The 14,897-nt window shown below is 49.2% G+C and overlaps 1 protein-coding gene across 1 annotated transcript in view; it reads right to left on the minus strand.

The window, feature by feature from the left end:
• Positions 1 to 14,287: 14,287 nt before the first annotated feature.
• The window catches only part of TAF4B (TATA-box binding protein associated factor 4b), a gene marked incomplete at both ends in the record, with an annotated part of 78,735 nt that continues 78,125 nt past the window's right edge, over positions 14,288 to 14,897 (minus strand). The window contains one exon of the mRNA XM_084279873.1: positions 14,288 to 14,455. Within this exon, the coding sequence (XP_084135999.1) occupies positions 14,288 to 14,455 (168 nt within the window). The remainder of the gene's footprint in view (positions 14,456 to 14,897) is intronic.

Here is a 14,897-nt window from a genome sequence, read left to right on the forward strand (position 1 = left end):
AGACCTTCACACATGGGTTGGTTGGGGATTACAGAGTATGAAGGGATGAGCTAATAGAGCTTGGGCAGCTTTATTGTGGCCAAGATTACGCTGTAGTTGCTGAGGTGTCCTCATTCATGAAGTTTAAAACACATAACATGAGGAGCAGCCATATTCCCAATGCCTGCAGAAGCTTGATGTGTATGAAAGTAATTCCAGTTCTTCCTTCTCTCTAGAAGTAAACAGAAATTAAAATATGCTCTAACTTTGCACACACAGAATTATTAACTTTGTATAGTTAGGGACTAGAGGGAGGGAGGAAGGGAGGGAGAGAAGGGGGATTTTTGGTAGGGTTTTTTCTTCTTCTTCTTTTTTTTTTTTTTTTTTTTTGCCCTGGGCAAAATTTTCAACATTAACTAATTAATGTTTATAAAGCACTTTGCATATATAGTGCCTTTCATCAGGGGATCTCCGAGTATTAGATTATATTATCTTGAAGGCCCCAGGCCTGTGCATACTAGCCCTATAAAGTGTTAGCCGTATAAACGCCAGTAATTCACTTTGGGTTGGTTTTTTTTTTCCTGGACTTTTTTTGGTTGGGTTTTTTAATCTTCCCTCTTCTGAAAATGTGCCGAGCGTTTGGCTGCCTATGTAAAAAGGCGGTAAAAAGGGTGGTGTCAGCCCCGGTGACCATGTGAAAAACCAGGGCCCCATCATGCACCTCGCAAATCCTCTAATTGCTGGAGTTGGGGAGCAGCAACCGTGCCAGACCTAAATTGAACTATAAATCCTACACATCAAGTAAGGGATCGGGAGGAGGTATCGTCACTGGTTCGGGAAGAGGCCCTCAGAGTTGGTTTGCATTACCTGGTAATGAGAGTGGTGAGAGGGACAGACACAGAGGCCTGCGATGTCTAGCAACATCAGGAGGCAAATGCAAGCTCCTGAGTGGGGGCAAGATGGTGGCTCTTCTGTGTCACATTAAGTTCCTGCTACTGGTGCCTGGGAGCTGGAAACCCAAGGGTGGGTGTGAAAATGGCCCCATTTAGCCCATCTGGAGTGTCTCCGCTGCTGTCACCCTCCTGGTTGGAAGCAGGAGGCAGAATACCCCAAAGCCACACCAGCAGCAGTGAGTCTCCCGTGTGTCAAATCCAAAAAGCCTGCTTGGGCGTGGGCTCATTGGATGACTCAAACAATTACTTAACAATAGCTGGTTGCGTGAGCTGGCAGGGATGTAGCCAGGTTCACAATGGAAAAAATGTGTGGGCATCTCAGCTTTGGCGAAACACATGGCAAGCAGACTTGCTGCTGCATGCAGGAACTACCAAGAGAGAAAGCAAGGCCTTGGGGAGCAGAAACTTGACAGGGACAAGGCAGAGGATGTCTTTGCCCTTACTTGCATGTCTTACAGGTGGAATTCCCCCAGCTGAATTTAGCTGGGTAAGGGCGTCTGCTCTGAGGGCAAAGACCCAGCAGCAAACCCAGCCTTTCAAAGAGTCAGCGGTATTCAGAAACCAAGAGCAGAGCCATCCCCTCCAAGCCCATCTTGCCCAGACCAAAGTATCTTCACGAGCGGTGAAAGTTCACAGTGAACAGTGGGAAATCCCTCCTCTTCAAAGGAGAAGGAGAGTTCAGCAAGCCAGCGGCACATGAAGCTAAAACCAGATGGGTATTGCTTCATGGAAACAGCCTGAGAGCTCTTCCAGAGCCTGCTCACATTGAAGAACCTGATGGAAAGCTTGGGATGAGTGAAATTGCTCACTTGTTGCTCATGGGCTGATGTTCTGAGTCTCAAAATAACTGCTGTGTGTGTCCCAGGAGGGAGGCAGTGGGGAGAAGTGTGCGTGGGGGCTGTGGAGAACAGCTCACCAGTCAGGCTCATGCAGCATCTGGGCATGGGAAGATGTATCAGGAAACCGAGCAAGTAGGATACACTCACTTGAAAGAGGCTTGGGAGGCTAAGCCTTGCACTGGGCACTGCTGGTCCCCAAGGAAGTGTGGGAGCCACATTCAGGTCTGTAGGGTGCTCACTGTTGACCTAGAACAGCATTTGGATGGCGATGAGGGTGTAGGACAGCTCTTGCTGGCACGGAGCAGCTGGAGTTGGCTTTGCTGTGGAGATCCACACTCTCTATCACTGGAGCCAGCGCTGTGTAGAGAGCCCAGGAGGCCACATGTTGTGTCAGCAGGTCTCATAGGAAGCGTGGTCTAACGATGAAGTGACTCAACCTGGGAGCAGACAAAGGTCTCATCACCTTGCTCCTGCCCACAGTGTAGGCTGATGTACCATGTGTGACACCAGTGAGCACTAGGAAGGATTTCTCCTGGTCTCTCTCCCTCCCAGGCAGCTGTGGCTGAACAGAGACTGGAAGAAGAGGAATCAAAGCAAGAACTACACTGGGGTATGTCTGCCTCTGTCCCCCAGACTCCAGTGGTTCTTGTTTCCTGGGATCTCTGCTTGTGCTGGGCTTGCTTCGCCCTTTCAGCTCCTCCTGCACTGCAAGTGCCATGTTTGTCTCCCACTGGTGAGTGTGTATTTATATCAGGAAATGAGACCATCTGCCAGATAAGGAGCCTCTAACCAGGCAAGCAGGCACGTTTACAAGGTGCTGCTGCCGCTGGCTGCGCGTGTACGCGTTATTCTCACCTCTCCTTTGATGTAGACGCTCCACTTATGGGTCAGGCTAATACGCCTGGTCCTTCAGGCCAGGATACTCCCACACTTGCTCGTTGTGCAGCAGGAGGGAGAGCTTGGTGCTATTGGTGTTACCTCCAACCTATGTCAGGAGCAGATTATTTCACATTCATGGATAGGGAGCCAGGCACCTTTTCCCTTTCACCAAACCCAGGAAGCAGATGTTGCTGCACCAGGCCTGGGGGAGCCCGTTGCCAGGCATGATGCCTTACAGGTAACCATAAACTGGTTGTGAGTCATTCCTGCTCTGGAAAATAATCAGCTCCTGCTCGTGAGCTACCATTGTACTGCTCCTGTTAGACATGAGTGGCTTCACTGCCCGCTGGTTGCTCTCCTTGCCTGCCTGGTTGGAAGTCACTTGGATTCCTCTTCCACAGGTGGATGGTAGGAGTGCTTTGGAGCAAAATACAACGCTCAGCTTGGAAGATGGCAGCCTTTCACCCATTGCAAGGCTGCAGCTCCACCCCTCACCAAAGCAGGTGCACTGCCAACTGCAGACTTCAGCCTCAGCAGGTCTAGGAGAACTGGGGCTCTTTGGTTGCTCTTCCCATTTGCGTGCAATTCTCTCTAATTCCCAAATCCTCTCCCTGCAACAGGTAATTTGCCTACCTGACAGGCACTCAGGAAAAGCCACACAGCCTGGGGTTTCCCCACATTTCACACCAATGAATCCTGATGGCTATGCTCCTGTAACTGTGAACTGGGATGTAGGGGGACAACACACAAGGATGAGAGGGTCTTCTGCTGAAGCAGAAGAGATGTTGGTCCAGTGCAGGGGGTGGACACTGTTCTGTGTGGGAACACAACATAAGACCACCTCGTAGTGCTGTGTAGTCAATCCACCTTGGGGGTCCTCTCCCACGGAGGTCACCATGCTGGTCCTCTAGTGTGGACAGCTGTAACTCAGCAGCTGGAGCACAACCAGGGAGCTTGCAAGGACCAACATCATGATGATAGCAGTGGCTGAGGGACTCCAGAAGGATAGACAGGAAAGGACTTGCAGCAAAGCTGACTCTGCAAGGCTGAGTTAGGCAACAGCAGTTTAGATCAGCTATAGATCTAGAGGCCCTCAAGTGAAGCAGGAGACGGAGGAAGCTTCCCTCTCCCGCCAGCACACCCATATTTGGAGGTGTGGGTGAAGGCTGCTCACGGCAGAGGGGATCAGGCACCAACAGATTGGGCGACTGACTTAGTCCAGCACTGGGGATTTGACACAGTGCTCTCCTTCATGGCATTTGGGGGGCTTGGGGTGACTTTGAGGGAAGAAGTATTAATTTGTATCCCCAGATAAAGTATCTTGAGCTCTGTCCTATAGCGAGCCCTTGCATAGCATGGAAAACCATTCATGTCCTTTCAAGCCAGACATCACAGGGCAGTGCTGCTTTGGTTTCGTGTCCCAGGCTACGTACATCTTTGGACTATTCAAAGTGGTGTCCCTCTCTTATTAAAGTCTGTGGGACAAAACAGAGATGCTAGTTCCTCACCACCTATCCATGGGGAGAGGACTGCTTCTGGTGCAAGCAGCTGCTGCCCCCCACCTTGGTGAGACAGGCTCTGTGGCTCTGCCATCCTTCCAGGCAGCTCAGCAGGGATATGAGGGAGCAGCAACAATGTCCCACAGCAGGGAAGAGCAGACTTAGGGAACTGGGGGGGTGGGATTACTGTCTTAGGCTCCAGCACAGGCAGGATGGGTTCCTATAAGGATGTGTACACCTCGACTTCAGCCCATCAGTGCTCTCTCCGCAGCAGAGGGCACGCAGCTTCCCCCGGAGCATTGAAAACACAGAGGGAAATACCCTTCAGAAACTGCCCAGATTTTGTATTTGAAATTCAGACCACCAGTCTTGTGATTCCTGGAGATCTGATTCATGCTTTTTGAACGTGTGGGTTTGGCAATCCTGTGCTTGCACTCACAGCCATTTCCCAACCCCTTATTTTCCCCAGAGGTGTTCTTACTTTTCCCTTTTTCACTCTTGTATACATGAAATAAACTGCTTGGGGGCTGGGGGAGTTGTTACCGATAGCAAAACTCATCTATTAAATTCACAGTGAGCTGCTCGCTAAACAACAACAACAAAAAAATCCCCCACGACTTTATAGTCTAAAATAACCACAGCGGGTTGGAGCGACTCCTCCCCACTCCTGCTTTGCCTTGGGGCGGGATAGACTTGGCCAGGGCTCCTCTCCCCAGGGAGCAGCGGGAAAATGCTGTCCCGTCCCCCCCCCCACCGCAGACACGCTGGAGGGGGTGACATGATCTGGACCGCTGTGGTGGACGTGACCTGTCTGTCCCCATGTGTTTCTCTGGGAAGCGGAGCTCCTGCTCCCATCAGCTGCCTGATGGAGGGGGGCCTGGAGCGCACACAGGCACGTAAGCCCCTAGGAGAGCATCTAAGGGCCTCTCCTGGGGTCACGAAAAGAGGACGGGGTTTTTCCGGGAGTTCAGATAGACCCATATTCAGTCAGGTATCAAAAGATCCTGTTTTTTCCTCTCAAATATTTCTTTTGTCCATTTGTGGTAGGGACTCGTCTCTTCATCACTGTAGATCTCAAAGAGGGGGGGGCGTGAGTAGCTCAGAGAAACAGTGTTCGTTATCCAAGGCCTGAGCTGAGCGCCACTCGCGTTCCCATAGACAGCCTGCTGCTGGCACAACAGAAGGCAAATCCCCACACCCATGGGAGTGGAGGCTGGTTTCCATTCCCTGCAAGGGTTCCCTGCCCACCTGAAGCCAGAGCAGCAGACAGGGAGCAAAAAGGGAGCCCCACTGTGAGGGAGAAGGTTTGAAGGGTGCCAGCCCTGAATTGGGTGGCAGCGCGCTCTGACGCGAGGCGCTACGGGAAGTGGCCTTGTTGGTGGGTTTGGGACTCAGAGCTAATTTTAGGAAAGGGCTTCGTTGTGGTAAATATTAGGGAGGTATCAATAGCCCCTGCTACCCCAGAAGTCCACTGCCTCAAGCAGCATGCCAAGGAACTACCAATACGAGATGGAGGGGAATCCCCAACTCAGGGCTTTAGCTGCCTAAAAGTGAGTGCTTCCTTCTCCTGGCATTCCCTGTGCAGAAGCTTAACAAAAGCTGGTGTTTATTGGCATCACAGCAAAGCCCAACTTCAGGGAGACATCTGAAAGGGAACAGCTTAATAGCTTAAAAGCACCACAGTTGGCTGGGGCAGCCTGCCTCCATTCTGCAGTAGGCACACACACAGGGGGTAGGAAAGGAAAACCACTCCATCTGGGCTCCTTGGGAAGCCAGAGATGATGATGAAGACCTTTGCAGCCAGCCTCCTCAAGGTTCTCTGGAAGTCACATCCAAGATTTGGAAGCTCTTGAGAGGGCAAGTGCAACAGAAGCTACACAGAACCATAGAATCACAGACTGGTTTGGGCTGGAAGGGACCTCAAAGACCATCTAGTTCTATCCCCCCTACCATAGGCAGGGACACCCTCCACTAGCCCAGGTTGCCCAAAGCCCCATCCAACCTGGCCTTGAACACTGCCAGGGATGGAATTTCCACAACCTCTCTGGGCAGCCTATGCCAGGGCTTCACCTCCCTCAGAGTAAAGAATTTCTTCCCAACATCTAACCTAAACCTACCCTCTTTCAGCCTGAAGCCGTTGCCCCTTGTCCTGTCACTACACTAGTGACACATTGCCTAGGCATTAACAAAGATTACAGGAAAAGAAAGTAACTGAGCCCTATTCTAGCCCTGTGGAATTTGATTTAACATCTCAGCATGCCCAGAAGGTCTCCAAGTGCTCACAATTTCTACCTGTGCAGAGGACAACAGATTTGCAATCGAGACCTGTGAGCCATTGGCCCAGACAAGTGGCAGCTGAGAAGCTGTTTGTGCAGGAGCTGTCTCCTATGGAAAGCAATCAAAGCAGTGAGCTGAAGAAGGCAGGGAAGGGATGGTAGTCATCCAGGGAAAACAGATTGTTTGAGGGATAGGGAGGAGACCTGGAGCAGCTGTGCAGGGGGAGAAGGAAGGTGGGAAGGAGATACAGCACTGCAGAAACCAGGTAGGGAGGATGAAGGGCAAGAGTGGGAAAGCTGAGCTTGTATCTTGGCCAGACACATCTGGGGATCTTAGTTCAAAGAGTCAGGGAATAGTTGTGCTGCATCCTGATGTCAGGAGCAGAGCCACTTACGTTTGGCTTACTGCCTATGATGGAGATCCAGAGTCTGCTCACGTCAAGACCTCACTGCAGGCTGCCTCTGAGGAGGATGAGCTGTGGTGGGTCAAGGAGAGCCCAGGGAGGTCGGTTGGCCCAATGTGGGCTCAAAACCCCCATAGCCAGGCCTCCCACCCACCCGTGAGCTCATCCTCTGAGAGGCACCAGACCCCAGCCTGGCACAGCTGAGGGGCAGGGCAGTCCCGCAGCAGCTCCATGGGTCCCCGGCAGGCTGGGCTGGGCTGGGCATGCCCGACTGCCCCGGGGCAGCGGGGTGGTGCTGGCTCCTCCGGGCCCTCCGCCAAGCAGGAGGCTTTCCCAAGGGCGCCTCTGCCAGCGCAGCCCCGCCATCCCAACCGGGACCCGGTCCCCACGCAGGATCCGCAGGCGAGTCGCTGCTGGCTCCTGCCGCTCACTGCCCCCGTGCCACCCCACCCACCCTGCCTGGACCCAACGCTGCTTGGACTTCACCATGCCAAAGCATCACCCAAGGCAGGTGACAGCTATACAGGGTTTTAAATCCTTCTCCAGCAGAAAGCTGTATTTCTGGGGGCAAAACATCACCAAAAGATGTAGCAGCCTGCCACCCTGCGAGGGCTGGGCTGCACCTCAGTGTCCTTCTCCCCTGGGGGATGTAGGCCCTGGGGTCACCTTGGCTTCTTGGCTCCCAGCTGTTGTTGGAAACTCAGCTGCAGCTCAGGACAGGGAAAGGTTTAGCCAGCTCTAGAGAAGACTGGAAAGGCAGCCGGCTGCCTCTGGAGGTAGAGAAGCCTCACCCAGGTATAGGGAGGTCTGGAGGAGTCGGGTCCCTGCAAAGTTTTCTTTAGTTTTGACTTGATCAAGACTGGAGAGAGAGAGAAAAAAAAAAAAACAACCCGCCTTCTGACTCACTCTCTTCCCAAGACTGCCCTAGCCCAGGGCGTTTTCCCTGCCTTGGGAAGTGTTGCAAAATTTGAGCTTGCCCTGAAGGTATCTCTCACTAATTACTGGATATCCTGGTTTTGTGTAAGGACACAGGCAGAACCTTCCCACAGGTTCTTCTTCACAGCATGGGAAAAAAAACTCGAAACACTGATTTCTGCTTCAGCATCCCCAGCAGACTGCTGTGAAGGGCTGATTGCACACTCGAGGGGATCTCTTTCTGGAGCCATCCTCCCCAGCTCTGGGGCATCGCTCACCAGGAGGCTCTAAGAAGTGAGGAATTTCAAAGGCAAAACCCAACCTTACTTTTAATATTTGCCCTCTGTACCTGAAGTTTGGGTCACTTTCAATTCCCCCCCTCACCCTGTAATAAAGAAGGCTAAAGCTTTCAAATTAGAGGCGAAGACTTGGAGAGCTGTGTGAGATGAGCCCTGTTTGAGTTCACACCGCCTGCCAGCCGTGCTGCAAAGGGCTAATGAATTGGCTGGTAAAAGGCAGGGTGCTGGAAATTACAGCCCTGGCCTTGACAAGAGGTAGCACAACCCTGATTACTGTGTCAGCTTGACGCAAGGCAGATGCTCACATGAGCTGTAAGCCTCCATCCGTGCTTTCTATGCCTTAGTAGAGGAAAACTGCTTCAGCTCGGAGATGCTGAGTAGCCCATGCTGGTATCTACAAGTCTTTTGGTATCTGCTGTATCTACACATCTTCTCATTCCAGCCTCTCCCTTCAGGATCAGTCAGGCCACCAACTCCAGTGGACAGCACATGACCCCCTGTCCCACATCTTGGAGTGCTGCAGCCCTGGGGCTGGACCACAGCACCAGGCTGCTGCTGGTGATCATCCCTCTTGCCACTCATTCAGAGAGTGTTACAGAGGATTTCTGCAAATTTTAGGAAATAAGTTAATGAAAAAGCTTCATTGAACAGGAAACTGCGATGATTCCTTCCCCAACTGAAATTACTGAGCAAGTCTGCTCCATTAAATGCATACACTCACCCACCTGCTCTGATGGAATTTTTTTTTTATTCCTAGAAAGGCCTTTTCTTTCTCTGTCATTTCTGTGAACAAAAGCCTCTGCCAGAACGCATGCAAAGGTATCACCAAAGCTCCTGGAGAGACCTCCATCTTTGATCCTCTGAGTACCTTCCCCATTTCCTGCCCTCCCTTCTTGAGAAGTCTGGCTGATCAGCTCTTCAAGCCAGTCGTCATTCTCTGCCCAGTTTTGCACTGTGGCATCAAAGGATTTCAGCGTATTCAGATCTGCAACTTCTTCAGGAGTGTGTCTCCTTCTTCCCTCTCTCCTTGCTGCTGGAGTTTCACACACAGGAGCTGTTCTAAGTCAGCCCTTCCAAGGAGTATGTTGAAGAGCTGCTTAGCCATCCCTGCACACACAGAGTACACATATATTCACACATAATTACTTGAAAAAAAATACTCTCCCTCCTTCCTTCCAGCTTCTAAGGACAGAAATAAGAAACACCTTCAAATCACTGTAAATAATAAACCCCGTCACGCTGAACACTTCAAAGTGGAAGTGCAAATGTCTGGAGAAGCTTGGGGAGCTACACATAATTACGAATTAGCTCTCAAAAACAGATACAGATGATCTGTCAGATAATTGTTGGTTCCAAGTAGATTTCAAAATAATATTCCCTGTGATCTGGCAGAGAGTAACCGCTTATCGATGACTGCAGGTCTTCAAGGAAAGCCTACACAGCAGGAGAGCGACACGCCAAGCTACTGAGATGGAGACAACTCTTTTGCCTTAGCAATGCCCATGAAAAAGACTCCCACCTTTTCTCCCTCCTGCTAGGGCACAGCCTCAGGGGATGCAGCCTTCCAGTGACACTGCTGAGGGACAGAGCTCTGGAGAAATGTGTGCTGGTTGCTACCTGGGGCCTCAGGGCAAGTCCTGGCACCACTCAGGGTCCAGCTGAATCGTGCAAGACATCACTATAGACTTTCCCAACTTCTGAGACAGGAAGAGGCTGAAGAGGAGGTACATGGAAGAGCTGAGGGACTCTGAGATGGGGGAGAGAATGGACAGCTGGCATTGACAGGGTCTCCAGCAAGAACCTTAACTGGTTCTGAAGAAACAGCCCTGCTAGAGAAACATTCCTTGGAAGGTGGGAAGTACCTACAAGGACCTTGTAGAAAACCCTTAACCAAAGAAGGACTTAACAGTGGAAGTCTGTCATGAAAAATACAAGCTTCCTGCAAGAATCTGCTCCCTGCAGAGAAAGTAGCAGCCTCAGGGCTGACGTGAGCTGACCTTCACCACCACCACCACCTCCCACTCCAGAATAGCCGTTCAACTTCCAAGGCCAGGATGACAATCCTCCTTCTGCTCCCTCCTTCACAGCTAAAATTTTCTCAAAAGCAGGCTGCTTGGAGGCAACCTGCGAACCGTGAAGCAGGGAATCCCGAGAGAAGAGACTGGGTAGCCAATTTAGCAGCTAAAATGCCAGAGGAGCTATAGAGAACAGGCAAAGAGGCGGAAAGACGAGGTGAGCAGAACAAGGGCTGATGTATCTAGAAGGAAAAGACCCAGTTTCTTGCCTATTCCTTCCAAGCGTTACAAAGCCAAAAGGAGTGCTCACCTAGCTTTATGAAGGCCTGCACCAAGTGAAACTGGCACTGCAGCCTAGTTGTCTTCTTACTGGGTAAGGGTAGGACAAGCTGCTGACCCGTGCCAACAAGCCCAGTGCCAGAAGTGGCAAAACAGAGAGAGGTCTGGCAGGCTACGTTCTTGTGTCTTGGTACTACTGTTGCTCATCACGGGGGCAAAGCCTTCACCTGCAGATTGCAGTCCTCTTCAGAGCTGCAGGCTTCAGCTGTGAGACTTTGGATAACAACAGCTGGATCCAGCTCTTGGAGGCTTTGTAGACATCGTGTGTGCTACAGGCAGAGGGAAGCGTATGCAGTGCTTGGCCCCAGAAACCCAGCAGCCCTCATTTGCAGAGATGCTGGGAGCAAGCCCCTTTCAAGTCCAATCACTTGGACCACAAGCCCCTTCAGGACAGCCTTGGATCGCCGGCATCTCTCCTCCTTCACCCCAGTGACTACAAATGAAGAGGAAAGCACAGAATAGAGTGAAGAGGTGAACCTGGAGAACAGCCAACAGCATTTTTTGCTGAGCAGTGCGCTCACATGGGAGGACACAGGTGCCTGCAAGAACGGGCCTACAACAACTTGATGCAAAGAGCAGCCTTAAGCTACTTGTGTCAAAGTGTCCAAGAGAGCACAATGGCTTTGAGGAATCATCTAGCAAGGTCTCAGGGGCCCTCACTACCTTCCTCATTAAACCTCAAACAAAGCTGCAGGGTGTGTTAGTGCACTCCGGCTGGTCTTTCCCAGGAGGAGAGAAGGGGAAAGCTGGAGTCAAAGCCAGTGCAAAGGGCTGGCTTCAGCGGCAGGACATGGAAACAGCAGTAGAGGGAATAAACAGCAGCTGGAGGAGAAAGTAAAGGGCCACTTTTTGTCATCATGTAACATACAAAACTCACCTCACCAGGCTTTTAAGATAGTAGCAGTCAAGATCTGTCAGCAACAGCTTCCTTCCCTAAAACTGCGTACATCTTTTTCTCTAAAGGCAGAATGCTGGAGGGCCGGGGCAGTTCCTCAGGCAGCTTGGTGCGTCAGAAACAGGCATCTGGACAGCAAGTAATGCCTGGAGTAAACTTTAGAGCTCTTACAGCATCAGTGACACAGACAGCTCTGCTGCAGGGTCCCCCCAAGCTTGAACACGAGCACATTGACTGCTAGGAGGGAAGGGAGCATAGCAGCAAGGTTTGGTCTCATCACCTTAGGACTGGGCTTCACTGTTTGTATGAAGAGCAGTCTGCCTGCCCACCATGGGAAAAGGCAGGAAGCGAACTCATGGTCACCTCTCCTTAGCTCTTGGTGTGGCTGAGCAAAGCTCAAGTGTCTCCCTCCTAAGTGCCACTTTCTTCTCAGAAACCACGTTGAGCTTAAAGAGAAGCAGGTGGAGAGAGGAAAGTATTTTAGCCTTTGCACCAAGGCCTTGCCTGTCCCTGTCTGAAATTAGGCTCACACACCTGCTGAAAAAGCTTTCTGAAAGCACCTGCTACTCCTTATGGGATAAAACTGTAACACTTTGGGGTTTCAGATGCGTTTTTTTGATGGGATGGAAAAGGTGGCATAGAGGGAGGAACTGCTGTTGAAAGAGACAACATGCTGTGGCAGCAATAAAAACATGCAGGCTGCATTGTAGGCAAGCCATAAAAGCACTTGAATCATCTGTCATAATTTAACTGATAAATAGATATAAAGTATTTTCTCCAACATCTTTCATATGCAGCATCACACTGGTTTAAAGACGACAAAGAGGCAGCCCAATATGCAGATGCTCATCTTTGTTCTCCAACCTGCACTTAATTAACTGTGAGTTGCTTTAAAAATCATTTAGGGCACTGCTTCCACTGCACATTGCTGAAGTCTGAGATGGTTCCTGTGTCCTTACTTCCCAGAACACGTGCAAAGCAACACCTCTTCCCAGGTGTTAAAAGAAAAAAAACCCACCCAAAACCCAAACCATGACCCTCTATGCTGAGCAGCTGGGGGGAAATCAGACAAACGAGGGGCTGCTGCTTCTCCCTGCTTACCTCCCGCTTCAAGTAATTCTTTGCTGTCACCCAGTTCTCTTGAAAAACCTTAAAATATGGATGTTTAAGATTAGTATGTCATGTGAGGCAACCATGCCAATTCCAACAGCCACGGCTCGCTCTGAGACACGCCATTAGTCACCGTGATGACAGCATCAGACGCTGAATTTCCCACATTAGGAAACAAAATTACCAATTTATTGTTTTTAATAAAATAATTGCTTTAATGCAGTATTTAAAATAATTTTTTAACATCTGACCAATAAGGTACAGTACACAAATATGGAAAATGCTGCACTTTACGTAAAAAGTAAAGCTAAGCATTTAATTATACAAAACAATTTTGCCTGATGCCATCAATCTTGCATACTATAGCTTAGTCAAAGTACTGCTTTTCTTTTTTTTTTTTATACATATATATATATGTATGCTATATATACATATATAACTAATTTACAGCATTCATTTACTAGGTTTGCTCACTACTGTTCCAACACAAAAGAAAAGGTAACTGATTCAAAACTTATTGAATTCGGAATTTAACCTGCAGCGGTCCTGATGGTGGAGGGCGTTGGAATCATTGCTTCAAGTTCTGAAGTAGCATGCCAAGTAACTGTAGGAAGCTTGTTCCTTAAGAAAATAGAAGTTTCAGCAGGAAGCCATTCAATAGAGCCAGTGTCGTTTCCTACCAGTCCTGGGAAACAGCCATGCTACACAGCACTGTGGGACAGGAGGCAAAATGTTTGGGAGACTGGGGAGAAGGGAGACCCGGAGGTTTTTCCTACCACACCACAAGACAGTCTTTACCAGCAAGCAGAAAAAGCTCTGAATCTACTCTAGCAGTCTTAATAATCCAGTCCTTCTCCTCCTCACTGAGTGGAAACCAAACAACTGTCTAAATACTTTTCCCTGTTATACCCCATTAAGGTGTTAAAACAGTATTCTAAATAAAGCAGTGAATCCTGTGCTTTGCAAACACTGCTCTTCTCCTTAAGAGAGCCTTCAGCTGCAATGTTTCAACATGTCTCAGGTTTTCCCCTTTTTGCAGGCAGCATAGATTGCTTTTGCTCATTTTTTTCTCCATCTACGCTCAAGTTCAACGCTGTATTTTATATCTCCAGAAAGACAAACTCTTTGTGTTTACACTTCCTTTTTAGGCTCCTTCACTCCTTGCATTCAGGTTTAGTAACCCTAAATTTTCCCCAAACACTGAAGCATGCCCTAACTACGCTGTCTGATGTACTTCACTCCCAAGAACAACCAATTTGTTCACCTTCAGTCCCCTTCTCAGAGGAAAGGGCGAGGGCAGTTGAGGCCAGGTTGGGGCGAGAAAGCACCCTCCATTCCTTCTGCTTGCTACTTTGCTCTCTACAAATGAGCATCTGGTAGTAACTCTAAACCCAGACAACTGAAGGAGGTGCCGTGTCAGGTAGGCAATACATTCACATGTTGACTGACTGCTGGTTCATGATTAAATACAGTTGTCATGCTATGCAGTGCCTTTAAAGTGTTGTTTCCCTAAAGAAGGTTGGAGTAGAAGGTGGCACTACACATAGAACACATGTTGCAGACTCTAGAGTATTGAAGCAAGTGACATACTTGATCTAGGGACATGTACCAAGCCCTCAGAGCTTGCCAGACAGTTAAACGCAAGCAGGTAGTTGGTGCTTGTGTGTGCAGCTCAGTGTTTTCACTGGTTTACAGACTGGTTTAAGCCAAATGTTATTAAAAACCCTACAGGTGCTAAGTTAGGTATTTAATAAAAGTGTTTATCTGTAAACAAGAGTTATCCTTACAACGGATCATTTTCCAGAAATTGGAATTTCAAGACAGTGCAACAATGCTTCAGTGTTTTCTTTGGCAGTAGACAGCAAGTTGAAATGTAAAATTCAAATCACTTCAGAAGAGCATGGTACAAGGTTAGAGAATGCTTCAGCTCCCTCTCTTGTTCCATGCAGAATATCAAGTCCCTGAGACAGACGCGGGTTATTCTTGGACAGAGCAGCTGTTTCGTAAGGCTAAAACCTGATGATCCAGGAGCGGTTCCATTGCCTTTCAAATCCTAAATAGGGGAGGGAGAGAGGAAAAAAAAAATCCAACATGAGAATTCCACGTAAATACAAGATTTTAACCAAACTGGTTGGGTTATTCTGCCTACTTGCATAAGACCAGCCTGCCAAAGTTCAGCTTTACACACTGAAAACCAGCAATCCAGAAGTCCTTCCACACTGGATACTTTAAAAGACAAAGTACTTGCAAGTTGATGGCTTGTTTAGTCAAGGCAATGAAAACACACTTATTAACATATATATATATATTTAAACATGTATTATTACAGTAAGATGAATAACTGCTGTTTCACTCAAGTCATACTACATAAACACTTGCAAAAAGGACAAGCTAACTACTAAGACAGTACCACCACTATGCTGAGCTCCAAGGTGTGCAAAGCTCTTAGTCCCACTTGCAAACACCCATGCTCCAGGTGTTCATGTGTCTCTCCT

The sequence above is a fragment of the Gallinula chloropus genome, assembly GCF_964237585.1.
Source record: "Gallinula chloropus genome assembly, chromosome: 2".
Lineage (NCBI taxonomy): Eukaryota > Metazoa > Chordata > Aves > Gruiformes > Rallidae > Gallinula > Gallinula chloropus.